This window comes from Acinonyx jubatus, chromosome E1 (assembly GCF_027475565.1).
Source record: "Acinonyx jubatus isolate Ajub_Pintada_27869175 chromosome E1, VMU_Ajub_asm_v1.0, whole genome shotgun sequence".
NCBI classification, from domain to species: Eukaryota; Metazoa; Chordata; class Mammalia; order Carnivora; family Felidae; genus Acinonyx; species Acinonyx jubatus.
This window is the reverse complement of record NC_069397.1, coordinates 53,574,523-53,594,059: the sequence shown is the minus strand read 5'-3', so window position 1 is coordinate 53,594,059 and position 19,537 is coordinate 53,574,523. Positions and strand designations below refer to the sequence as shown.

The window sequence follows — 19,537 nt, the reverse complement described above, 5'->3', positions numbered from 1 at the left end:
ATCCCAGGTGCTAACACATCCCCCCACCCCCACACCCGGAGAAGGCTCTGTTGGGTTTGAATGCTTGTCAGCGGCTCCCTCCCTGAAGTTTGCAGCGAGGCGCACAGTCTGTTATAAGCACGTGTCAACATCTTCACTCAACTCCTTGTGTGTGGAGCAGCCCTCTCATCTCCACCAAGCCCAAGCCTTCCCTGGGCTAGTGATGCCAGTTTCCAGAAAACACTCCAAACTCCGGAGCACTGAGTTTGCAGGCAGGGCCACCACACTCAGAACCTGAACCCTGGCGTGGCTCCCACAAGGGCAGGGCCATTTGTGACACCTCAAGGAGAGCTGGGACTGGCCCAGGACTTGGCTGAAGGAGAAATTCAACCAAGGAGGCACATCCAGACCTTACTAATAAAACACAGATGGGGCGGTATAGGAAACACAATGATGGGCAAGAAAGAAGCTTATGATGCACTTTATTCTATTTCAAAATTATTTCAAGCATTCTCATTTCTTTGCCTTTCCAGATAAATTTTCAAGTAAGTTTGTGTGTATCTACCAAAACAATCTTCCTGGTATTTTGATCGGAATCATATTAAACTTATAGATCAATACTGGGAACATTGACATCTTTACTATGTTGAGTCTTCCAGTCCATAAACATGGTACCTCTTGCAATTTAGTTAAATATTCCTTGGCTTCTATCACCAGGGTTTTGTAAATTTAAGTATCTGGATGTTGCATGTGTTCTGTTAGATTTATACCTGGGTATTTTGTCTTCTTTTTGAGCACTCATGAACAACACGGTGCTTTTCGTTTCATTTTCTACATGCTCATTGCTAGTTTACAAGTAAGATAGTGTGTGTGTAGGTGTGTATATGTGTGTGTTTATGTGTATGTGTTTATGTATGTATGTATATGTGTTAGTGTATGTGTGTATGTGTGAGTGTATGTATGTGTGTATGTGTGTGCATGCATGTGTGTGTCTCTGCATGTGTCAGTGCCCATGTGTATGCATGTGTCTCCGTGTGCATATGTGTAAGTGTATGTGTGTATGTGTGTGTGTATGTATGCATGTATATGTGTGTATGTGCGTGTGTATCGATCTTTATTCCTGTGACTTGTTAAATTAATTTACCAGTTCTAGCAGTTTGGTAAAATTTTTTTGATAGATTCCTTAGGATTTTCTACACAATCATGTTGCCTGTACAAAGGCACAGTTTTATTTTTTCCTTCCTAATCTGTGTGCTTTAGTGGTGTCCTGGAACCCTTGGAGCCCCTGGAAGGTCTTAAGCACTCTGATGACCCTGTGGAGCATGTAGCATCGTGGACCCACTGTTTTCTGGCATTTCTGCTTTTAAAAGAGAAGCCAGGAGTGAAATGGCTCATGTGTACATATAGGCAACAACCTCCACTTAAATAAATATTGTGATCCAAGCAAAACCTATTTGTAAGTTCATGCAAGTCTCAGATGTGGTCTGTGACCAGTGAGTAAAGCAGAGAAAGTGCAGAGCATTGTTGTGTCTGCCTAGTACTTACACTGGGGCCACATGGTGCACCCAGCAGGCTTGGGAACTGACCTGTCCAGTGCACAGATGGACTCGCAGGATTGCTGTGTGGACCTCCTTGGGGCAGGTCCAAGTCTGCTCCCTGGCATTATGACTGGGGGTCTGGGGCCTCAGCCCTTCTGGGCTCCTCATTCTTTAATGTGATGTGAAGGCACTATGTTAAGAGTCTTCCAAAAGCAATTGGGACTCCTGGGGGGCTCAGTTGGTTAAGCATCCGACTTTGGCTCAGGTCATGATCTCATGGTTTGTGAGTTCGAGCCCCGTGTCAGGCTCTGTGCTGACAGCTTAGAGCCTGGAGCCTGCTTCAGATTCTGTGTCTCCCTCTCTCTCTCTGCTCCTCCCCTCCCCTGCTCATGGTGTCTCTCTGTCCCTCAAAAATAATAAATAAACATTAAAAAAAAAGATTCTTCCAGGTGGCAGCTCTAAACGGGGACTGTAAATTTCTTGACACTCCTGTTATTGAGAGTTGGGGGTGTGTCCCCTCCCCTTGAGTCTGGGTGGGCTGGGGCTGTGAGGTCAGTAGCCTAGAGCAGATTCCCAACTTTTCCCTATAAGTATCTTCCTAAGGAGCCTGTTTAGACATTCTTTTACTAGAATCCCCACCATGGGTATGAAATTTTAATACCAAAGATATATGCCTATATATGCCTATGTTCTATATATCGATCAATCGATCCATCTGTCAATTGATCATCTATGTTTTGTATATTAAAGAGTAGCATTTTTTCCCTTCCAAGAACCAATACTTGTCACAATGCATGGATAGAGTATGGTGACCCTGTGTGACTTCTGAGGCCAGGCCCAAAGGAACCCTCTAACTCTGTCCTCCGTCTCTTGAAACACTTGCTCTGGAGACTCTCCTTCTCAGAACCCAGCTCCACACGGAGAGGCCTCCTGTAGGATCTCAGGTCAAATATCGAGATTGAACTCAGTCTTGGCGCATGTTCCAGACACGCAGAAAAGAAGCTTCCAGATGACAGCAGCACCCAGCCATTTAGATCCCTCCCCCACCACCACCATTATGTCTTCCCAGCTGAGGCCCAGACTTTTTAGAGCAGAGACAGGCCATCCCTGCTGCACTCTGTCCGAATTCTTGACCACAGAATCTATGACATGACAGAAATATCGCTGTTTTGTGCCCCACGGAAGATCTGAGCAGAGAGAACTTAATGTCCCAGCCCCAGGCAGGATGGTTCAAGGAACATGCTGCCTCTGCCGGATGCACAGAGGGCTGGGGGGAGGCCCCTGGGAGACTCAGCCCTGCGGCGGAAACCTGGGGCCGGACTCCTCATGCGGTAACGTGCACGGGCTGCTGGGCCTGGAGGTCTTGCCCTTTTCAGAGGCGTGAACCAGAACCATGTGGGCTGGAGCTGTCAGCACTGGTGGGAGGTGTTCCCCACAAGAAGCCACCCGCCTCTGCAGAACGCCCGCTGCCCACCCACACTCTCTGCAGTGCCCCGACCACATTCAAAAGAAGCTTCTACTCGAAAATGAACCAGCACCTTTCCTAACTGATGGACTCAAGGAGAGGAACACAGTGCCAGCAAAATGCAGCTGGAGAACTTGCTTTGTGAGCTCCAGGGCCCCAGGACACAGAGGAAGAGTCCAGCTGGCCAGTTCAGCTCAGTCTCGGAGAAATTATGGACAACATGACCTCTCTAAAGAAGGAGCTCAGAAAAGAGATAGAGGTCCCCAAAATCGTTCAAAATAAAATATCTGAGCACTAGGTATTGTATGGAAACCAATTTGACAATAAATTTCATATTAAAAAAATAAAAAGTTAATAAAAAACCGACCTTGCATTTGTGGGATTAAAAATAAAATAAAATAAAATAAAACAAAATAAAATAAAATAAAATAAAATAAGGACACAAAAAAAGAGCAGACAGAGCCCAGGAAGAATGTAAGTGGAAGAGAAAAAAAAAAAAAAACAAACCCAAAACCCAAATCATTATTGAGAGGAAACATGTGTAACTTTGAAAATTAAAAAAGAAAAAGGCTTGTGTTATTAGTTTTTGATGACTGAGTAGAGGAAGTTAAAAAGGAAGGGCTGGGCATCCTGGGCTGTGTTGCACAGCTGGGCGTGGGGGTGAGAGTGTTCACGGGGGCGGGACATAAAGGCCAAAGGTCAGGCCAAATCCAGGAGTGGGTGATGGTGGGTCTGAGCTGTCTGGGGGATGGACAGTGTCATGGGTGAGGAGGGGACAGATCCGTTCCATCTCAATGGAAGAGTCCAAATGGTCCCTGGAACCCCTGCACCTAAGGACCAGTGAAGCCAAGAGACAACTGGAGGGACAGAAATGAACTGTTCTGGTGATGACTGCATGAGTCCCCTGTGCTTAGAGGCCACTGATGTAGGTGCAGGGACAGGCGGATATTTACATGGTTACAAAGCCCTGCCGCAAAACACTTACTATTTACAAAGGGGGAAAGAGTAACTTCAACCACTATGGACAAATTTACACACACAACTGCCCGTTTCCCGGACACATTCGGATTCTAGCGTTGGATTTAGAGTCATTTCCCGCCCTCTAGAATGGAAGGGTCATCCTCTCACATATAAAACATTGAAATGGTGTCCCCCCAAATAATCTCAAAAGAGCAAAGAAAGCCACAGATTTCATAGGAAATGTAAAGGGCAAACAGGTCAGATGTGGGTCGGGCGATGGTCCAACCCTGCTTTCCATCTTTTACATTCAAGGAATTCTTTCTTGGAGGCGCTGATGCAGCAGAAGGTGGAATTGGCGGAACTCTGTGCAGCTGGCCCATCAGGGGGTCTTTGTCCCTGTGGACACACTCTGGAACTTTTTGGTTTAACCCAGGCTTTATGCTTACTGGAATTGGAAACCCATTGTTGGCCAGAGTCCTGAATGATGAAAGGGTCATTTATCCTTGGCAGAGCAACTCGAGGGTGGCAAGGAAAGGAGCTACCAGGAGGATCCACACAGGAGAGATTACAGATGCGGCTGAGGACCGATGGTGGAATGAGAGTACACCCTTTCTTTTCTCTGCTTCCACAGTGGAGGCAATGGTCCCCGATCTGTGCAGAGCAGAGAGGGAGCCAGAGTTTATTCCTGACGGCAGGACGTGGGGAGTCCTCACTTAACAGGGACCCCCATCTGTCTCGGAAATGTAATCATTGCCCTTTCCCTGACCAGAGCTCAGAGGGTGCGGGGGTGTCCATGGTGGGGGAGAGGGCTGTGTTTCTCCTGCTCAGACTGACGTATCTTCCCCTGGAGTCCCCCGGACTCCCCACATCACAGTCACAGCAGGACCCAAGCAGGGGCAACTTCACAAAGGTCAAAAGCACAAAGTGAAGGTTGTGTAGCAGGGCCCTGAGCAGGGATCGTGCTGACAGGAGTGGAGTCCCTCTTCAGGGGCCGCTCCAGGCCCTTCCTGTCCACCCTCACTCCCGCCCCCAGACCTGGAGGACAGGCCAGCCCCGGTCCCTGCCCAAAAGCCCCTCTGAGGGCACGGCCATGCTGCCCAAGGCGAAGCATTCAGGGGCCTCCCAGCAGCCTTAGCCTGGGCTCCAGCACCTCTGCACCCTGATTTCATCCTGCTTGTCGGCCACCTCCCCCAAATCCCCTCCACCTCACCAGCAGGCCAGCCAGGACCAAAGATTTGCCTTTGCCTATTTGAATCTACGTCTGTCCCACCTTGTATAAATTCTGCCTGTACTTCCAGCTCAGACCTCATATCACCTCTTTGAAGCAGAGGAAGATACCTCTTCCTGGTAATCTGGCAATTTACGTTCTAGCTTCCCCTGGGAGGGGTCTCTCCTGGCTCTGAACCCCATCTGGTAGCACATAGCAGGTGCACTATCGCATATACCCTGGACAGTGGACACGTGGTCTAGTGGACCATTGGGCCCTTGCTCATATATGTTCCCCTAGGAGTCCCCATCAGTATCCAGAATCTGACCCCCTCAACCTCTGCCTCATCCCCTCCCCTACAAGCAGTGCCAGGACCCCCTGCAGTCTGGCCTTTTTCTCTCCTTCTACCTGCCTTGAGCAAGATTTGTCATGTTCATTTCACAGGGGGTTCTCTTGAGAGAGAAGACACGATGCTTTGTACTTCCTAGATTATCCTTGAACCCACTGCGTTCTTTTCCCAAGCCCCACTTCCTGTGGAGCTGCCGCCCCATCTCTCCACCTGCAGGCTTCCTCCTGGGCCCCTCAGTCCCCTAAAAGTTCCACATCCTCCCCTCCTGACTCCACAGAACAACTGGTCTTTAAATAGTCACGAGCAGGAAAGAGGCCAATCGTGAAGCATGAACCAAGTGCCTGGCTGCACACATGACCGAACACACTGTCCAGCAGGGCAGCTCCAAGGAGTAGGATCCTTGAGAAGGGAAGGAAGAGAGACTGTACCAGAAGGGAGGCGGTGAAGGGGGCTTCTGGGAGGAAACGCACCTTCACCCTGAACTCGGATGGGGTGAAACTGGGGCAGGGTGTTTGCCCTTTGAAGAAAGAGTTAATTGATTGTTCTTTGGATGCCTGTGGAGGGGGTGGGTTTCAGATTGATGGCCCAGCCTGTCGACTGACCATGTTGGGAATGTGAGAAAGCAGAAATGTCAGCTTCCCATTCCTTCCCAGCATTTCCCTAGCAGTTGGGGAGGGGAGGGCTGGATCCATGGAACAGGTACCTGCTTGACTGTCTGTGGGCAGAATAATGCCCCCCCAAAGATGTCCTAATCCCCAGACCTGTGAATGTGTTATGTTACATGGCATGGGGGAATTAATGATACAGATGGATTTAAGTTTGCCAGCAGCTGACCTTGAGATGGGGAGGTGATCCTGGGATATCTGGGTGGATCCTATAGAATCACCAATGTCTTTATAAATGAAAGCACACAGGAGAGCCAGTGTCAGAGTAATGAGGGTGATAAAGACTTGACCACCCCTGCTGGCTGTGCAGATGGAGGGACCATGAGCCAGGGGTGCAGCATCCTCCAGAAGCTAGAAAAGACAAGGAAGCCCTTCTCCCTCAGAGCCTCCAGGAGGAGCCAGCCCTGCCAGCACCTTGAGTTTAGCCCAGTGAGCCTCATCCCAGACCTTGTCTCCAGAACTTTAAGATCATAACATCGTTTTGCCTTCAGCCACCAGGGTGGTGGTGATTTGCTCCAGCAGCCACAGGGAGCTAGTCCAGAGCCCTTCCCTTCTGGCAACTTGAGGCTGAAAACACCTGTGCCTGTTTTCGCTGCTTGGGGGTTGGGAGGCAGGTCAGAAGGAGACCAGAAGCTTCTCTCCTACAGCCCAGCTGAAGAACTTTGCCTAGGTTTCTTGTGGGGAGGGGGAGCTCTTTAAGGACTCAGAGGAACAAAGAGGGGGCCCAGCGCAGACCTCGCTGTTTCTCCCCAGCAGAGGAAACATCAGGGGGGCCAATGGGGGTCCCTGTGAGAGTGTCCCGAGGAGAGCTGTCCCAAGGCAACAGTGGGAAAGGTCTGTGGGTCCAGCTCTGCTCACCTGGTTAGCGGGCTATTCAAATCCATGGGCTGGCTGCTGTTGATGCCCTGGGGAAATGGACGAGAGGAAGTCCAACTGGGCAGCGTTGTTCTCGCTACAGGCTTGGGAGAGTCTGTTGGATCAGGGGCTAAACACACAGAGCAGAGCATGGTTGTGAGTGTCACAGGTGGCTCCCATGGTCTCCACACCCCACCCCCAGGGGTGCAGAACCTTTCTGTCTTAGTGCCACTGCTCAGCCACGTTGGTTTTCTCTTGCATCTTTTTGGCATTATTCCAAACAAACGATTACTGATTTGCAGAGAATCACCGGTTTACCGCCATGTGAGATATTGGGGTTGCTGGTTATGTGGGCAATTCCCATTCAGTTTCATCTCAGTGTCCTGCTGGGCACAGCTGAGCATGTCAGAACCATGTTCCCAATCCCTGGAGCCTTAAATCAGCCAGGCAGGTTCCTTTCTGAGTCTCAGCCTGGCCTGAAGTAGGCTCTGTGCCAGCTGCCCTGAAGCGATGTGACCCACGAGCTGGCAGGCCCAGGGTCCCCTGTCTCCTGGGACTGCCAAGTGCCCGCAGCCCCTGCTTCCCCCCTGCGGTCCTTCCTGCCTCCCCAGGGCTTGCTTTCTTACTTCTCCAGGCCTGCCCGGGGAAGGTCGTCTAGGTCAAGGGTCCAGACTCCAATTCTCTGGCACCAACTCCTCCTCCACTCTTGCACACATCCACCACCTTTGTGGTGTTAATTTCTTTTCAGTTAATTTCTAGAACATTCTAAGACCAGCATCCGTCCCCACTGCACATATTTGCACACCATATTTGCATATTCTAAGTTTGAAGAGACTTTTCTCTGCTTTAGAAATGGAGCAATCGGTAGCAAATGTAAACCTCCCTAGTGTCTGTGTGTCTGTGTGTTGGAGATAAGACTTAGGGGTCCAGAGGCAGAGCTGTGGGGCGGGGGCTACAGCCTGACTCTCTTTCCAGGCTTGTCTCCAGGGAGGGCCTAGTGCTTCTGGGGCAGCTGCAGGGGAGCCCAGGGTCTCTCCAAGGATAGAGGCAGAAGAGAAGGTGTCTGCACCATAGTGGAACCTACTTTTCATTCTCCTAAATATGGGCTCACGGTTCCTCACCTGCTCCCTTGTGCTGATGCTGTCAGAGGAGAGAGAGGAGCAGGGAAGGGGCATGGAGAAGGTCACTTGTTCTGTAGCTGAGAGCATCAGGATCGTGGCTTTCTAGCACCCCACCCCTCCCTGTATGCCTGACATCACCCCATGCAGGCTGGGATGTGCTGACGTGAACGTGACCGGGAAAAGAGGAGCTGCCTTCCCTGGACAAGCCTGTCCTGGCTGAGTCTGCCCTTCTCTGCTCCCTCTGGGGAGACCAGATGGAGACATGTGGAGTTGTGGGGGCTCGCACTTTCTTCCAGTCTTTCCCAGAATCTTGGTGTCCCCTACCCACACAAACACGTGCACACGTGTAGTCTCAGGCAAGTTTCGAGGCTCCTCTCCCTCCATCGGGGAAGGCAGAGAAACAGTCCTGACTCCTCTGGGGGTGGGTCCCAGGACCCCAGAGCACAGGATGGGTGGTTCTTACCTGGATTGACAATCACGGAAAATTCGATCCCCATGTCAGTGCCAAATTGCTCGATCCCACACCAGTAAGTGTCTGCGTCATCCTGCTGGAGATCCTCCAAGGTCATGGTGAATGTGCGTCGGCTGTGATTGTCCTGGATGGACACTTGGCCCTTCTTCACTAGTTGCTCTGACCCAGTGGTTTTCACAAGGATTTTGCAGGAATCCCAGTCATTCCCGCGACACAACCACTTCTTGTAGGATTCCCATCCCGGACCATATGCACAGCGCACAGTCAGTGTGCCCCCCAATGTGCCTCTCACCTTTTTTCCCTCACAGGTGCAGAAGTGGCCTAGAAAACAGAAACCCAACATGCATCTTATCCTTCCTTGAGCCCAGGGCTGACCCGGGTGCCGCTTGGGCTTCTGGCCCTGCCCTGAAGACCAGCCAGGAGCCTCTGCCCTCTGTCTAATTGGCACATCCCGTCTGTCCCTTCATCCCCTGCAGGATTTCTTTTCTGTCACCCCTCTTGTGAATCCCCCTTGAGGCTCCTAACTCTCCTAACCAATACAGGGCTGTCTGCACACTCACCATCCTACTGACCACTGTCCCCTGCCCGACCTCAAGCAGCACAGAGCGCACACTGCAGCCACAGGTGTATTTCTGAATCCCAGAGCTGGTGAGACAGCGTGACCCCCTCCCCATCTATGTCCCTGATACTCTACCTGCGCCCCCCAACAAACCCTCAGCCTCTGAATCACACGGAACTGGCATGGAACTAAATACACACACACACACACACTCTCTCTCTCTCTCTCTCTCTCTCTCTCACAGGTGATTGCTTGTTTTGTGGTTGTTGTTGTTGTTGTTTTCTTTTTTTTTTTTACGTATACACCTTGTTCTTCTGTGTCTTCATACCTTTGTACAAGCTCTTCCCTCCACTAGGAATGTGCTTTCTTCTTTGCTTGAAGGAATCAAACTCTTATATTCATCCTTCAAGGCTCAGCTCAAACAGTTTCTCCCTTTCTGTAGCCAACTTGGTCGCTGCTGGTGCCACCAGACCACTTAGTCCCTGTCTCAGGTATCATGCTAAGGACACTAGATGATGATCTGTCTTTAGATCATCCAGAGCAGAGACCCAGGCAGGCTGGTGCGTGGGGATGAGCAACTCTCCAGAGAGCCTGTCACCCTGGTTTTGCTGCTTGTCTTCCTCTCTGTTGTCTGAGGTCTTCGGAAAAAAGGATCCTGGCTCAAGCTATAGTTCAAGACCAAATGTACAGGCTTAAATGATCCAGATGCCTGATCTCCACCTTAACTGAGTGGCTTTCTGCTGCAGCCCGAGCATCTGGCTTCTTCAGAGTTCCTCAGGAATTCATGCATTTATGTGTGTGTGCATATATGTGTGCGTGTATGCAACTATCTATCATCTATCCATCTGTCCATCCATCCATCCATCCATCCGTCCACCCATCCATCATCTGTCTTAGGTTCTATCTACCACAAGTTGACAAACTGTGCCCTAGAAAATGGACACCATTTGTGCTATTTATTTTTATTTCCTTCCCCAACACCTAACTTAGTACCTGTCAGGTAACAAAACATTAAAAAATTTTTTTAAATGAATAAGTGTCTGGATGAATGAAAGGCTCTGCCACTTCCTCCCATGCAGACCCTGTCTGTGTTGCCCTCCTCCACCCTGCAGGTGCTCGATCCTAGAGCCCCGCCTCACTCACCCTGGATGACAAGAAGGAACAGAACCGGGAGCAGCCACATGTCCTGCTTGGTTGTCTCCCTGGTGCTCAGCAAATGCCAGCTGCCCTCTGGGGACTGGAACAGAGCTCAGAGTCAAACTGCCTTCTATTTCTCTAAAATATTCGTTTTCGTTTCTCTCATCTACTTTTCTTAATAATTTTTCTTCAGTTACTTCCTAATTTCATTCATCAATCGCAAAGTAGTGCTGTCCGTTGGGAGCTTATGGGTGAAGTGATGTGGTGTCCCCTCTCCTTGCTCTGGCTGCTCAACTCGGCACCCCCTGGAGGGTGACCCTGAGGACCTTCTCTCTGGGGAGAGCTCTGCCCCTCCCCTCCCTAGCACCACCTCCAGTCCGTGCACACCTACTTCCTGTACCCCATCTCCCAGCCCCGCTCCCCACCTCCATTGGTTATTGCCCCTTTGTACAGCTGTCCACCCTGTTAGCGGCTCAGATGTGCTCCAAATGCCATTTCTTGTCATCTGCACTCCTAAAGTCAACTTGTCCCAACATGTGGTCCGTGGGCCTGGGGCTCCCTCTCCACCTGCCCCCACCACACTAGTCTTCCGTAGACAAAGGCCATGGAGTCTTCTCCCTGCCACCTGCCACCCTCAGATTGCCTTGCAGGGGTCGGGGGCTTGGTGGGGGTTGGGGGGCTCTGGAGCAGCCCAGGGCTTTGCCAGAGGAGTAGGAGAGGGTGTGGCTGGCCAGCCCAGGGTGGGGGTGGGGGGGATGCAGAACAAGAATTCCTGTCCCTGGGGCCCCTGGGTGATTCAGTCGGTTCGGCGCCCGACTTTGGCTCACGTCATGATCTCACAGTTTGTGGGTTCGAGCCCTGTGTCAGGCTCTCTGCTGACAGCTCAGAGCCTGGAACCTGCTTCGGATTCTGTGTCTCCGTCTCTCTCTGCCCCTCTCCCACTCACCTCTGTCTCTCTCTCTCTCTCAAAAATAAACATAAAAAAATGAAAATTAAAAAAAAAAAAGAATTCCTGTCCCCTTCAAGGTCCTTCTGGTTGGACTAAGAATCAAATTGACATGAGACAGATTAACAAGAGAAAATCACATCTAATATCATACGTGCAGGGAGTCCACACAGACATGGCAGTCAGGCAAAAAGAGGTAAAAATGTCATGCTGAATGAAGGAGAAGGGGGTAGGAGTCTGAGATTTCTAAGGGAAGAAACACAATTCACAGGAAGATGAAACCAGTAAGTAAGTGTTTCGTGCACAGATGTTGGCCCTGCCATGCAGCTGCGTTACTCAGATAACACTTGTCCTTCGTAATAGCCCTTATTCTGCAAAGATCCTCCAACTGAGATTCTTTATGTCATTAGTGAGGGGCAAAAGTTTCTCTGGAGCCCACAGGGTCTTGACTGCCTTTACCTCCGAATAATCTTCACATCAAGGTGGCCTACCTGGGGGACTGCCTTAAGTTCCTATACTTCTGTTTGTGTCCATGTGTGAGGCTGAGCCTTCTTCTGGGATTGAGACCCCAGTGAACCCTGAATTTATGCAGGGGTGGTGAGTGGGAACATTGGCCTCTCCTCAAAATTTCCCTCCCTCCTTTCCTTTCTCAAGGTCGACTGAGGTGTAATTGGGATAAAATAAACCACATACGCTTAGAGTGAAAAGATTCAAACGTTTTTCTTGTTCTTTTTGCTACTTCTCGAATCTTACGTACGGTGCAACTTTGTGGTGCTGTTCGGTTCTATGTGTTTAACACACGGATCATTTGACAGAACCACCACCACAAACATGCAAAGCAATGCTATCACCTCGCGGGACAGGTCTTTCACTCTGACTTCCGTTTCTTTAATGGCAGGCAGTCCAGCTGGTGAGGTTAGGACTTCAAGTGCTGATGTGGCTTCTGTGGACTGTGGTTCCTGCGTGCGCTGGTTCAGCTTTCTGGAGCCTTGCAGGCGCTCCCAGATGCCCCATGTGCGCCATCTAGTGGCCAGTCTGTGACTGGCGATGGCCTTCACCAAGTCTCAAACTCCAGTGTTCTCCCCAGGGTCTGATCAGGAGCCCACTGGGGCGCGATCCCGGGAGATCAAGCGTCCCTTTCTTCAGCTGGTTTCTCTTCTCCATCCTCCCCCATTCCCTCCCAGCTTTCAGAACCGCCAACTCCTCCTTTCCTGGTCCTTTGGCTAGGAAACTTGGAGAGCTGAGGCTTTTCTCTCCCCAGTCTGCTGTGTACTTGCTGTGATTGGGTTTGCATCCAGGGCCAAGCAGTAGAACAAAGAGAGAAGATGCACTGGTATTCCTCTCTCTCTCCCCCCTCTTGGGGCCCAAGCTCTTCTGGGCAGCAAAGACCTTCCCCCTTCAGAGTTCCAGCTTTCGGCCCCCAGCGGCTGCAGGTGGAATTGCAGCTTCTGTCCTGAGGTTTGCTTGCTGGGGACTTGGTAGGAGGGAAAGAAAACACGAACACCAAGAAAACATGGGATTCCTCCCGCCCCCTTCCATTAGTGCTTCGTTTTTCTGTTCCTCTGGAGCTCTTAAGGTCCTGCTGAGAGTGTACTTTCGGGATGTGGGCTGCAGGGTTCCCGCTCAGGTAGGAGGATATAAAAGGAAATATAATCAGAAAATAATCAGAAAAACTCACAGCTGGATTGGTCTTATACTTGGTCTGGTTTCCTTCCTCAATCTCTTAACTAGGGCTCATTTTGCAGAATACTCAGTCGCTGCAGATATTCTGCTGGGTTCTTAGCTGTAGTCAGGGCACGAGGTCTATGGAGTGTTGTTGACTTCATTTTACCTGAGCTGGAAGGTTACTGCGTAGATTTTCAAGAGTAAAATGCTGGAAACAGGGTTAAAGGCCGATAATACAGGAGCAGTTCACTGTGCCACAGTCACACAATGGAACATTAAGACAACTATTTCAAGAATAAGTAAGCAGAGGTGTGATGGCTTGGAGAGATTTCCATGATAAAACATAAAACTTTTTTATTGGAGTATAAAATACACATGGAAAGTGCACACATCAGAAGTGCAAAGATCAACACATTTGCACAAAGAAAACACACCCATGCAACCAGCACTGCGATCCAGACACAAATCCAGACACCGCAACCAGCACTGCAATCCAGACACAAACAGTCCCATCCCCCAGAAGGCTCTTTAACTTCATGAAATATTTGGGGAAACCAAGGCAGTTAGAGAGGATGCTGGAAGTCACCTTCAAAACTCTTTACTCTGGAATTTAGAAGATGCCTTTACCCGCTCATGTGAAGACATAGCCTGTATATCAAGAAGGGATAGACGGTTGAAAGAAATTGGCACCATACGACACACCTATTTCACATGGAGTTTTGTCCCGACATACTCAGAACCCCAACCAGCTATGTTTTGGCTCATTATCAATTACAGTCAGATAACAAACAATGATCAGACATTGAGGCAGGTGTGTAATATGAAAGAGAAGGACCAGAGCAGACCAGACCAAACCAAAGCATGACCACAGAGTGAGGAGAGTTTTTGAAAACATCACCAAGCAGAGAACAAAAAAAAGGAGCTTTTGAAATAAAAGTATAATTCTTAAACTGAATATTTCATCAAAGATTACAAGAGAGAATAAAAGCACAAAATTACATTAAAAAAAAAACCTCCCAAAAGGTAGAACCAAACTCACAAAGTTGGAAAACGTAAAAGAAAAACAGGAGACAAAAGAACTGATTCAGAGAGGAGAGGGAAAGGGAGCAGGGGACAGTCAGAGGAGGGGACACCTGAAGGAAGAGGAGACACTTGTGTGAAAGTCACATAGGAATCATTAGTAAGAAGTTTGGGGCTGGAAAGTGACCAACAGCCCACAGTCAGGGGAAATCTGCCAAGGGTGACCAAGGAAGCATCTAGGGCACAATGAGGTTGATGGGAATGGGCGACTTCTACTTCCTTATAATCTTCCCATGGCACCTTTGCCTCAGAGGGACTCAGGACCTCCAGGGGACTCTGAGAGGGAGGGGCAGCAGGTCAGGATCTGGGCTGGACCAGGACCAAGGGAGGGAGAGGGTGGTCTGGGGTGCACTGAGGTGGGCTGCCTGGAAGGAGGTTCAGGATGGGGCTGTATGGCCAGCGAGGCTGGGTGTGAGCCTTGAGCACTGATTCTTCCCCACGTGCAAACCCAACGTGTGCCCATCTCCTCCTTGGACCCGACTCTGAGGTTCTGGTGTCCCTTCCCTGCTGCACTGGGTCACCTGGTTTGCTGGCAGCTGGCTCCCCAGGTCCTCACGCACAATTGCAATAGCACCCTGGACAGTGGGATGCTTGGCTTCCGCAAATCACGGAAGACACATGATGACGTCAGCCACATGTTCCCAAAGAAGGCACTGATTTTCTTCTAATTAATAAAATTAGGAAGTAATGGAAGGAAAATTTTAAGGGAAGTAGATGAGAGAAACTAAAAAAGGAAAAAATTTTAAATAGAGGCACTTTGCCTCTGAGTTCAGTTCAAGTCCTCGGAGGGCAGCTGACATTTGCTGAACACCAGGGAGACAAGCCAGACAGGCAGGACATGTGCCAGCTCTGCTCCTTCTCGTCATCCACGGTGAGTGGCATGGGGGTTTCAGGACCAAACCCCTGCAGGGCCAGGGCAGGACACAGACAGGGTCTGTCCTGGGGAAACGGCAGAGACTTTCGCTCATCCATAGACGGATGATAGATAGATGCATACATGCACATATATATATGCACACACACATAAATGCATGAAATTCTGAGGAACTCTGAAGAAGCACAGGTGCCCAACCTCCAGCAGAGAGCCACTCAGTCAAGGTGGGGTTCAGGCATCTGCATCATTTAAAAGCACAACTGGTCTTCATTTGTCGCTCAAGCCAGGAAGCACTCTTCTGAAGAGCTCAGACAACAGGGAGGAAGGCAGGCAGCAAAACCAGGGTGAAAGGCTCTCTGGAGAGTTGCTCGTCCCCACACATCAGCCTGCCTGGGTCTCTGCTCTGGATGATCCAAAGACCAGGCCGCATCCAAGGTTATTAGCTCAACTACCAAGACAGGGACAAAGTGCTCTGGTGGCACCGGGAGGGACTGAGTTGGCCGCAGAACTGGAGAAACCATAGAAGAGACTCCATTTGAGCCAAGGCTTGAAGGAGAAGATGAGGGTTGATTTCTTCAAGCAGAGAAGAAGGCACATTGTAGGCAGAGGGAAGAGCTTGTACAAAGGTATGAAGAAACAAAAGAGCGAAGTGTGTAGGTAAAAAAATCAATCAATCCCCTGTGGGACGGAGTGAGCGTTTGTCATGTGTGTGAGTGTGTGTGTTTAGTTCCATGTCATGTGTCGATTCGGGGGCTGAGGGTTTATAGGTGTGTGGGGGTTAGAGTGTCGGGGGCACGGATGGGGAGGGGGCCACACTGTCTCACCAGCTCTGGGATTCAGAAATACACCTGTGGCTGCAGTGTGTGCTCTGAGCTGCCAGGAAGAGGTGCTGCTTGAGGGCGAGGAGGGGTCGGTGGTCAGTAAGATAGCAAGTGAGCAGAGGCCCCTGTATTGGGCAGTTAGGAGCCTCAGGGGGGATTCACAAGGGGGATTGACAGCAAAACAAATCCTGCAGGGGATGAAGGGACAAGCAGGATGTGGCAATTAGAGAGCAGAGGCTCCTGGCTGGTCTTCAGGGCAGGACCAGAAGCTCCAGCAGTGCCCAGGTCAGCTCTGGGCCAACGAAGGACAAGGTTCATGTTGGTTTTCTGTTTTCTAGGCCACTTCTGCACCTGCCAGGAGGAAGCGGAGAGAGGCACATTTGGGGGCACACTGACCACATCCTGTGTGTATTGCCCAGGATGGGAATCTCACAAAAAATGGTTGTGTCATGGGAATGACCGGGATTCCTGCAAAATCCTTGTTAAAACCACCGGGTCAGAACAACTGGTGAAGAGGGGCAGAGTGTCGATCCAGGACAATCACAGCCGACACACATTCACCATGACCTTGGAGAATCTCCAGTGGGACAATGAAGACACCTACTGGTGTGGGATTGAGCGGACTGGCACTGATATAGGGTACAAATTTTCAGTGATTGTCGAACCAGGTAGGCACTACCCCTCCTGTGCTCTGGCCCCCTGGGACTCACCCCGAGAAGAGTCAAAACTGTTTCTCTGCTGATGATCGGATGGAGAGGAGTCTCGAAACTCACCTGAGACCACACGTGTGCATGTGCCTGTGTGAGCATGTGTGTGCATGTGTGAGCATGGATAGGAAACACCAGGAGTCTGGAAGGGATTGGAAGAAAGAGTGAGCTCCCAAAACTCCGCATGTCTCCACCTGGTCTCCCCAGAGGGAGCAGAGAAGGACAGACTCAGCCAGGACAGGCTTGTTCAGGGAAGGCAACTCCTCTTTTCCTGGTCACCTCCACTGTCAGCACATCCCAGCCTGAGTGGGGTCTGTCGGGTGTGCAGGGAGAATGGGGTGCTAGAAAGCCAAGATTCTCCATCTCTTAGATGCTCTCATGGCTCCCGGCTTCTCCTCCAAGACAGAATCGAGCTTGTCTGGGCATGTGTTTCTCTGCACAGCTCAGTGTCTGAGTCTATTGCCCACAGAGATCAAGGTGATGGTCCCAGTTTCAGCCCATAGGCTAAAGGGACCTCCTTCCATGGGACCAAAGACCCCAATTCCTTCCAATGCCTTCCTGGACCTCTGGTATCTTGTGTCCTGCTCTTTCTGGAGTTTGGGGCCAGGACTTCATAGCGGCTGTTCCCACCCTCTGTTCCATATCGAGTATCAGAGGGAAGGAGCCCAGCACAGTCGGGGTGCTGTGAGGATTCCTGAGGTCCAGAATGGTCTCCATGGAGACCATTTAAGTGCTGCTTAAATCTATCAAATACTTTTGCCTGTGTCTATGAGATGATCATATGCCTTTTCTCCTTTAGTTTGTCAATGTGGCATATTATACTTACTGATTTCCTCATGTTCAAACAATTTTGTATTCTGGGGTCATAGCTAACTTGACAATGATGTACTATCTTGCATATATATCCCTAGGTTCAGCTTTTTGATTTTTTGTTGCAGACTTTGGTATTTATGTTCATGAGTGATTTTTGCCTATATTTCTTTTTTCTTTTCTTTTCTTTCTTTTTTTTTTTTTTTTTGCACTGCCCTTGTCACGTTTTGCTATTAAGAGCATGCTAGTCTCAGGACGCCCGTGTGGCTCAGTCAGTTAAGCATCCGACTTCGGCTCAGGTCATGTTCTCATGGTTGGTGAGTTCGAGCCCTGCATTGGGTTCTGTGCTGACAGCTCAGAGCCTGGAGCCTGCTTCAGATCCTGGGTCTCCCTCTCTCTCTCTCTCTGGCCCTCCCCTGTTTGTGTTCTCCCTCTATCTCAAAAATCAATCAATAAGTAAAAACTTAAAAAAAGTAATGGATTTGGTTCATTTGAATAGTAAGACGATTCAGGTTTTCTATTTCTATTTGCGCCTATTTTAGTATATCACATTACTTTTGCTAGAAATTTGTTTATTTTGCTAGAAACAAGTTTATTGGCATAAACTTGTTTAGATATCTTTTTACTATCACATCCCATTTTTATCTTTCTTTTTAAAATGTGCAGGGTATTGTGTGATATACCTTTTTAGGCCTGGCATCAATTATTCAGACCTCTCCTTTTATCACCAACGTCTTGAGAGGGTTTTGGGTTTTTTTACAAAACAATGTTGGCTTTTTTGGTCTTCTCTATTTTTTTAATGTTTATTTATTTTTGAGAGAGATAGAGAGACAGAGCACGAGCAGGGGAGGGTCAGTGAGAGAGGGAAACACAGAATTCCAAGCAGGCTCCAGGCTCTGAGCTGTCAGCACAGAGCCCAACATGTGGCTTGAACTCACAAACTGTGAGATCATGACCTGAACTGAAGTCGGAGTCTTAACCAACTGATACACCCACGTGCCCCAGATCTTCTCTATTTTATATTTCCTTTCTACTTCATTATTTTTTTTCTTTTCTTCATTATTTCCTTTCTTCTCCTTTCCTCTGCAAGTGACCATGCAATGTCACTATGGCCCAATGTGGGAGACCTACATGAGGTCCTGGTGTCCAGATGCTGATCTGAGTAGCTGCACCATCTTTGTTCAAACCGCTGGATCAGAGCTGAAGAAGAACCTTGTGTCCATCAATCAGAAAATGCACACATTCTCCATGACCATATGGGGGGAGTAAAACAATTTTTGAGAAAAATGACCTGTTGTGTTTCTGAGTTGCTCCCAGGCATTTTACAGAATGGCAACCCTGTTCACACGTGAAATCTGGAAATTCAGAGAAGGACCCAAGCTTAGAATTCTTCCATAAGTTCCTTCTTTGCTTTTTCTGGGGCACCTTTTAAATTAACCACTTGGATTTGATTCTGTGAAAAATCAGTGACCTCTTCCCCAACCCCCTTGTAAGTCACAGGGGCTCTCAGTCTCCTGCTTGTTCGTGGTCCAGGATGGGGGACTGCCCTTCCTCAGGCTCTCCCTTGGATCTGTAAACAATAAATGTTGTGACTCTGCTTCCATCGTGTGGGTGTATTGAAAATGCGCCTTTCTTTTTTTTTTCTTTTTTTTTTAATTTTTTTTAACGTTTATTTATTTTTGAGACAGACAGAGACAGAGCATTAACAGGGGAGGGCCAGAGAGAGAGGGAGACACAGAATCTGAAACAGGCTCCAGGCTCTGAGCTGTCAGCACAGAGCCCGACGCGGGGCTCGAACTCACGGATGTGAGATCATGACCTGAGCCGAAGTCGGATGCTTAACCGACCGAGCCACCCAGGCGCCCTGAAACTGCGCCTTTCATTAAAATGTCCCTATCCCTGGGTGGTTCATGTCCCTAAAGTGGGAGTGTGGCTATGGAGGGAGCTACCTACCTGCCCACCCACGTGGGTGGTTGTGCCTCCTCATGCAGCAGGTCGTGATCTGCATCTTCTTAATTCAATGAACCAGCTCTGGCTTCTAAATACACACAGAGGAACTCAGGCAAGTCAATGCAGACACAGCCTTGTGTGGGATTAGGAGAGTTGGAGATGACCGTGGGTCCAAGTGACCATTGACCCAGGGAAGTATTCTTCCCTCATGGACCACTGGCATCTCCTCAGCAAGAGGGAGCTAGTGGAAAAGTAGGCAGATAGGCCAACTTTTATATTGTGGATTTTTAGAAAGAGAAATTTTATTTTATTTTATTTTTTTAATATGAAATTTATTGTCAAATTGGTTTCCATACAACACCCAGTGCTCATCCCAA

At 49.3% G+C, this 19,537-nt stretch overlaps 1 protein-coding gene and 1 long non-coding RNA gene across 2 annotated transcripts; one reads left to right on the top strand and one right to left on the bottom strand.

Annotated features, from left to right (window-relative positions):
- Positions 1-418: 418 nt before the first annotated feature.
- LOC128313395 (CMRF35-like molecule 5) lies at positions 419-10,627 on the bottom strand. The gene is made up of 4 exons (XM_053211828.1): positions 10,314-10,627; positions 8,603-8,932; positions 7,022-7,148; positions 419-4,593 (listed from the first exon to the last, which is right to left on the bottom strand). Exons 1-4 carry the CDS (start codon positions 10,351-10,353, stop codon positions 4,440-4,442), a joined length of 651 nt encoding a protein of 216 aa, XP_053067803.1. The 5' UTR covers positions 10,354-10,627; the 3' UTR covers positions 419-4,439.
- Positions 10,628-14,748: 4,121 nt separating this feature from the next.
- LOC128313471 (uncharacterized) lies at positions 14,749-18,723 on the top strand. The gene is made up of 3 exons (XR_008294237.1): positions 14,749-14,869; positions 16,032-16,361; positions 18,301-18,723. It is a non-coding gene; the product is annotated as an uncharacterized LOC128313471 (long non-coding RNA).
- Positions 18,724-19,537: the final 814 nt, after the last annotated feature.

Coding starts and splice junctions, on each gene's coding strand:
- LOC128313395 (XM_053211828.1), bottom strand. CDS start 10,353: ATGTGGCTGCTCCCGGTTCTGTTCCTTCTTGTCATCCAGG. Junction 8,933..10,313: donor GTTCCTTCTTGTCATCCAGG/GTGAGTGAGGCG, acceptor TCTGTTTTCTAG/GCCACTTCTGCACCTGTGAG. Junction 4,594..7,021: donor TTGAATAGCCCGCTAACCAG/GTGAGCAGAGCT, acceptor TGCTCTGCACAG/ATCGGGGACCATTGCCTCCA.